Below are 7277 nucleotides of genomic sequence, written 5' to 3' on the forward strand. Positions count from 1 at the left end.
AATTATGTAAATTAAATTTAAAATAAGAAACTTTCAAATTTGATTGAAACGTCAAATTAAGGTGAAGTTTCATGTACAAATTTCATATGTATGAAAGTTAAATTTGTAGTTTATTCAATTTAAATGAGTGATGTTTGATTTTTGTCAAATAATAACTCCTTTGAGTAACAATTTGACAACTGTTTCAATTTTGTATTTATTTGATTTATTTTGTATTTTTTAAAGTTATTGAGTTGCTAGCACATAAATATCAATTTGTTTCTTCATTTGTAACATCTTACTTCAAATACAAAGTATTTTGTATTAAAAAAAATCATTGTTTTAGATAAATTATAAAAAAAACTACATTAGGTATCCATAATTTAAACCAACTCAACTAATATTGTATCCTAAATACAACAAGCTCGACTTTGTACTCAAATAAAAACAATTGTTACCAACTTAATTCAATTTTCTACGTCAAATACATCTTGAAAGACTTAAATGTTAATAATTCAAATAAGTAATAAAAATGATTATGTTTTATTTATTTGATTTGTTCAATTTTAGTGTAGATACTTTTAATAATTGTTCATCAAAATTAATTTTTATTCAAAATAGCTAAAGAATAATAATAATTTTCATACTCCTATTCCTTGACCAGAAAGCTCAGGACTAGTTGGCAGAATGTGTTGGGCTATTGTTATGTCCTTGCTACATAATAATAATAATAGTGATAATAATTATAGAATATAATAAGTGAATATCTTTTCAATATTTACGAAGACTAAAATTGAAGAAATTTTAAAAATATTTGACTAAAATCGTATTTTAACCAAAAAGTAATAATAAAAGCTTGTTTGAATCAACATATTTTTACAATATACATAATGGACAAATATTATGGGAGTTCAATCAACAATGCTGATTTAAATTACAATTTTAATCACAAAAACTTTACTTAATTTATTTCTTCAATACGAAATTCATCTCTTGATTTTCTTTACTTTTAACAAAATTTCCAGAAGTCCACTTTGATTTCAAACAATCCCCCATTGCTTCTGCAGTTCATCGATTAGATCCGGCAGCTCTTTCTCCGGCAAGATAACCGTCACCGTCAGGCCACCGCCGTCTCTTCCGTCACCACACGGCGGTCCTGGAAGTACCAAAACGACGCCATTTTCACCAACTCCCCCAATTTCATAATTCACATGAACTGGCTTCTGCCCTTCCAATTCGAAGCCGTAGATATTCGCTTCTTCCAAATCAACGAACGTCAATCTCGCTCCATACGCTATGAAATCCGATTCATCCCTTTCTTTCTCCACCAACCCCCCGATTTCTCCGCCCTCATCAATTTTCTTCTTCACAATCATCTCCGCTAATTCCCCTTCCGCCGCTCCGGCGACAGGAAATTCGGCCTCGACGCCGCTCATTTCCATTCCGTTCCTCGGAATTTCGCCCTCTCTGTTAGGGAATTTTGTCGAATAGATCGAGATCGTCCTCGAATTCGAATCCTCAAGCCGTATTTTCGACAGAAATTTCCAGAAGATCGCAGCAATAGCTTCGAATGTTGAGAAGTTCACCGCTCGATTCCGGCCGAAGACGCCCAAGATCCGATCCAATTGCTCCGCCGTGATTCGAAACGACCGCGTCGCCATTTTGCAGTCGCTTGACCCGATCCAGAGGTCTCCGGTTGGGTCGAGCCTCTTGACCGGCGGTGTGGACAGTCTGGTTGATCTGGATGGTCGGGTAAGGGCAGCCGGAGCCGGAAGGAGATGGTCGGCGGGGCGGTTGTTCATGATGTAACCCCATACGTTGATGAAGGTGGAGGCGGAGAAGATATCGCCGAGAACGTGAGTCCAACTAAGACCCACGGAGAGTCCGCCGCACTTGAACCGAGTCAGCTGCGTGCAGGCAAGTCATTTTCTTCTTCAATATACATAAAATGAGCGGTCACTTTTTACTATTTTTCTTTCTTTCTTTTGTAACATGTCAGGTTCCCCAAAAAATATAAACTGAATATTGGTTTGATTTCAATTTTTTTCTACAATATTGGTTTCTTTTAAAAAAAAGACCCTTTTTTTAATAAATAGATTAAAATATTATCTGGTAGTTATATTTGAAATTTGTTCAATTTAATTTTTTACTTTTAAATTTTAAATTTTAGTTTGTGTACTTTTAATAAATCTTAACTTAAATTTTTACAGTTAATTAATTGTTTTTTTTTTGTTTTAAGATAATTTTAATTAGATATTTCTATATTTCATATACATTTTTGAAAACATATTTCTATATGGACTCTTTCTAATCATAAAAAAATAGCCAACTTATTTAGATTTCTATTAATGTTTTGTTACTAATAGACAATAATATTTTGTTATACTTAAAAATATTTCAAGTAGTTTTGTTATTTAAAAAAATTACTATTTACATATCATATTTTTTCATGCATAAAAAATATTATTATTTATCAAATTTCAACCCAACTTAACTTTTAATTACTAATTTAAGGTTGATTAAATCTATCGGAGATAAAATTAAACACTTGAAAATATAAAGACTGATATTGAACGAACTCTAAAATAATAAAAAGTTATTTTTATATTGAAAATTCTAATAGATAATAAACACATATTTTGCTAAAAAAATCGATAATAAAATTGAAGTAAGGACTAAGTTGTAGATGTATTGAAAATATGATATTTAAAATTGGAGATTTAAAAATGTGTGTATTAAAATTAGGCAAATTCCAAAAGAATAGAACCATAATAGAATTTTAAGCTTGATTTTATTTTTATTCTGAATTGGTCTTAGAAGGATGTAGGACTTAGAAGGACTCTATGTTAGTTATAAATACACTAATATTAAAATAATAATAATAAAATCCAAATATGTCACGTGAGATTTCAACAACTTTTAACGATAGGTGGAGAAAATTGCTCCAACGCTGACATTAAAGATGAACCGATGGCGTCAAGAACGTTGTCATTAAACGAATAAATAAACAATGTCCCATATATAGCATGGTTCATATAGCTCATGTTGTCACATTCATAATTACCGGTCCTAGAAGAAAAATAGAATATCAATTAAATTATTTCAAATGGCAACTTCATTACGATTATTACATTATTTTGAGGAGATTTTCAAAAATAGAAAAATTAAAAAAATATATATTTATATAAAATAGTAGATTTTAACCTTATTTGATAAAAGTTAATAGAAATCTATCAATGTCTATCTAGGGGTGTACATGGGTTGGGTTGAGGGTATTTTTTGGACCAACTCGAAAATCGGGATTGGTTTGATTGACAACCCAAATGATCCAAATAAAGTTTCCAATCCAACCCAACCCAACTCGAATTTTAAGGGTTGGGTTGGGTTGTTGAGTTATGACTTTTTTTTTTTAATGAAAAATATGTAAATTTATATAAAACACGTGACTAATAATTAAAATCTCATAAAATTAAGATGCTAAATACCAAAAATCTATGATATTTATTGTAAACTTTAAACAAAGACAAATATCTTAACAATTTTAAAAGAAAAATATTAAAAATTCAAAAATTAATCAATACAAAAAAAATCAAACTTTATACAAAGAGGAATATATATATATATATGTACAAAATTCGGATTGGGTTGGGTCAACCCATTTTTTTTAGTTAACCCACAACCCAACCCAACTCAATAAAAATAGAAAAATTAAACCCATAACTCAACCTAAGAACAAAACTAATCCAACCCAACCCTTACATTTTGGGTTGGGTAGTCTGGCTTGTTCGGGTTACATTTTAAAAAGAATTTAAGAAAAATTCAAATATTTCTTTAATTTTAAAAATATATATAAACATGACAAAGAAATCAGGAGAACACAAGTATATAGATTTAAAAATTTGAAAACTAAAAACAAAATAGTTACTAAATAAGAGACCTTAAATTATATTGTAAAACTTCCATTTTAAAATTTAAAGACTAAATCGACGTAAATCCTTAAAAATATAAATCTTACATCAGAAGACAATTAGAATATCGATGTTTTTTTATATTGACTAATATTTAAATAAATATAAGAGTTATCTAAAGTTGTTTTTATCTTTAAACTTAAGTCGTTGATATCTATGTTGGACTCTAAATGTATCGACACGACACGAGAGGACATGAATAAGGTAAGGGGTGAAATCTCATTTTCTAGTGTAGGGTAGTTGTTGGTCCTAACTTTCTTTATTATGAGATTTTGTAACTCGAGCACAAAATAAAAAATAATAATAAATATAAATATAAATATAAATAAAGTAAAAAAAATAATCACGTGATATTTTCACAACTTTTGCATGGTCGACGGCTCATATAATTCACGCCGTCACATCCATAATTGACCTTTTTCCCCCCCCAAAAAAATGAATTTATTCAATCGTTTATGAAATTAACTCCAACGGCATCTCCATTAATTATTCACTCGAGGGTTGTAGATGCAAAGTTATCATTAATTAATCTAAGACTTTATTAAAGGCTTGCTATAGTTATAATTTTTTAGGCCCTTTATTAATCTTTGGATTTTGATTTTTTATAATTAAATTTATAGACATTACTTTCATTTTTATTTATTTTTTTATTTGTTAATCTGTTTTTTTTATCAATGATTTAAAAAATTAAGCTAAAAATTAAAAATAAAATATAACAGCTTTTATTATTATTATTTTAATTTAGTTAAAAATTTAACTATTATACTTAAAAAAAGATGCAAAAACGGTAGATTAATGCATAAGAGTAATTTTGACTTTTTTCACGATCAAAATAACATCAAACACACTTTTAATCATATAAATTAATTTAAGATTAAAATACCATTTTCAAGCCGGTTTAATTTTAGTCTCTATACTTTCAAATGTCTAATTTTTAAATATTAAATTTAGTCTCTTGAAGTTAATTTTTATTAAAAATTGATTAAATAATAATAATTTTCTTGCAAAGAAACACGATATATGTGAATGTATTTTCAAAATTTATAGTAAAAATACTAATAAAAATGAAAATAGTGAAAAAAAAAAAATTGGACATTTAAAAATACAAGAACTAAAATTGAATAGAATATAGAGACCAAAATGATATTTTAACCTTAATTTAATATTAGTTAAATTCTATTTTGGTCCTAAACTTTGAAGTTGGTTGTATTTTAGTATTTTAAAAGTGTATGTTATAGTCTCCGCTATTAAAATTTTATTAATTCTTAAATAAAATGATGAGTTGACTTGTATTTTTAGATGATTAAACTGCCAAATAAGTTAGTAACGCTAAAAAAATCTATGTTTCATTTTGCTCAATACATGTTAGATGCAATTTTATCAAATAGTTAACAAAATCTTAATCGTAGGGACCAAAATAAGAGAGATTTTCAAAAATAGAAAAATAAAAGAAACTATTTACACAAAACATAACAAAATTTTAATCTTTTTTCATAGAGGCTTCATCACTCATAGACGATGATAGAAGTTTATCGATTTTTTTTTTTAACTATTTTTTAAATAGTTTGACATTTTTTATATATGAAATTTTTTTCAAAATAAACAAAATTTAAGTACTAAAACACTTATTTTTTAAAGTTTATGGATCAAAATAGAATAAGATTCAAAATTTAAAAAACGGAATAAGGTTTAAACCTTTAATATTCACTTTTAAATGTATTTTTCTATAATTAAAACCAATTTTGAAGGATTAAAAAAATGCTATGATAACGAATTGACCATATGAAAGTACATACCTGGATGAAAGCAAGAGGGGAGAATCCAAGATCGGGACCAATGGCTTGAGAGTGAACTAAACAATCATCTCGATGCGAAATTTTATCATCTCCGATCGAAAGCCATTCTTCAATAGTTTTTTCACAATCTGCTTCAACGATTCTCACTCCACTATCATTACATTTGATAAACGGTCGATCTTCATCTTCAATCCTCCTTCGAATCCTCCCCGAAACGACGTAGTACAGCTCCAACAATTGGAACAGAGGTTTTTTTAGGTCATAAATCGTCAAATTTCTCACCTCTTCACTCGCTCTGAAGAAATAAACTCCTCTAATGTAATGAAGTTTCATCGCCAGATCGATCGCCGTCAGTTCCTTGACCTTGTTATCGCCGGTCGCCTTTGCCGGAACCACCGACGAAAATTTTAACTCGGAAATTAGAGTGTTTTTACTGCCATCGTCCATATTGCGCCGCCGTGACGGAAAACAGAGAGGGATGGAATCGGAAATGGAGAGAAGTTGAATTTATAGAAGAAGAGTTGGTTAGAATGGCGGAGATTTGTGGTGTGGTGAAGGAGTTTCGTGTCCTTGCAGTTGGGAGAAGCCATTAAAGAGCGCTTTTAATGAACGAAACAGTTTGAAATCCATACGCAAATTATTGATGGAAATTATTATAAAGTTAAAAAGATTTAGTCCCAATGAGTGTAGCTCCATCGTCACCTTGCTTGTACTATCAATCTATCGTGGTGCTATCAATCTCGAGATTAGAGATTCTATTTTTCATCCCTTCTTTAATATAATACATTTGGAAAAAGTTTTTTTTCAAAATTAAATACTATTTTGATTCATATACATCGTTTATTTATTAAAAACTTAATTCTAGTCTTGTACTTTTAGAGTGTTGTTATATTGATTCGTTCATTTTTATTTATATTTTATTTTTAATGGACCAAAATAGTTATTTTTTTAAGAAATTTAAATGATCAAAATGAATTAAGGTTGAAATTACGAAAACCAAAATCAACATCTTGAAAGTATATGAACTAAAACTGAAAATATATGGGTCAAAATGAACTTAGGTGGAAAGTACAACGAAAAAAATTTACATTTTTTAAAGTATATGGACCAAAATGAACAAATATTGAAAATATAGGAGTCAAAATGAATAAATGTTGAAAGTATAAGACCTAAAATCAATATTTTGAAAATATATGAACCAAAAGGAACCAAAATTGAAAGTATAGAATAAAAAAGAACATTTTAAAAGTATAAAGAACAAAATGAATCCAATCCAAAAATACATAGAGTTAGGGATCAAAGTATTGTTCAGTTCTAAGTTAAAATACTATTTTTGTTCATATACTTCCAAGTTTATTTAATTTTAATTTTTGTACTTCCAAAAATCTTAAATTTATTCGTAACTAACTTTTTTAAAAATGTTATTTATTAATATTTTCATTATGAATTTTGAAAACATATTCAAATGTTATTTTTTCTTGTATGAAAATTATTATTATTGTTATTATTTTGAAAAATTATTATTACTATTTAG

The 7277-nt window shown here is 28.0% G+C and overlaps 1 protein-coding gene across 1 annotated transcript; it reads right to left on the bottom strand.

Annotated features, from left to right (window-relative positions):
- Positions 1–808: 808 nt before the first annotated feature.
- On the bottom strand, positions 809–6322 carry LOC120086128 (protein ECERIFERUM 2). The gene is made up of 2 exons (XM_039042588.1): positions 5744–6322; positions 809–1886 (listed from the first exon to the last, which is right to left on the bottom strand). The coding sequence occupies exons 1-2, from the start codon at positions 6188–6190 to the stop codon at positions 1020–1022; spliced, it is 1314 nt and encodes a 437-aa protein (XP_038898516.1). The 5' UTR covers positions 6191–6322; the 3' UTR covers positions 809–1019.
- Between the last annotated feature and the right edge of the window lie 955 nt (positions 6323–7277).

This window comes from Benincasa hispida, chromosome 9 (genome assembly GCF_009727055.1).
Source record: "Benincasa hispida cultivar B227 chromosome 9, ASM972705v1, whole genome shotgun sequence".
Classification (NCBI taxonomy): domain Eukaryota; kingdom Viridiplantae; phylum Streptophyta; class Magnoliopsida; order Cucurbitales; family Cucurbitaceae; genus Benincasa; species Benincasa hispida.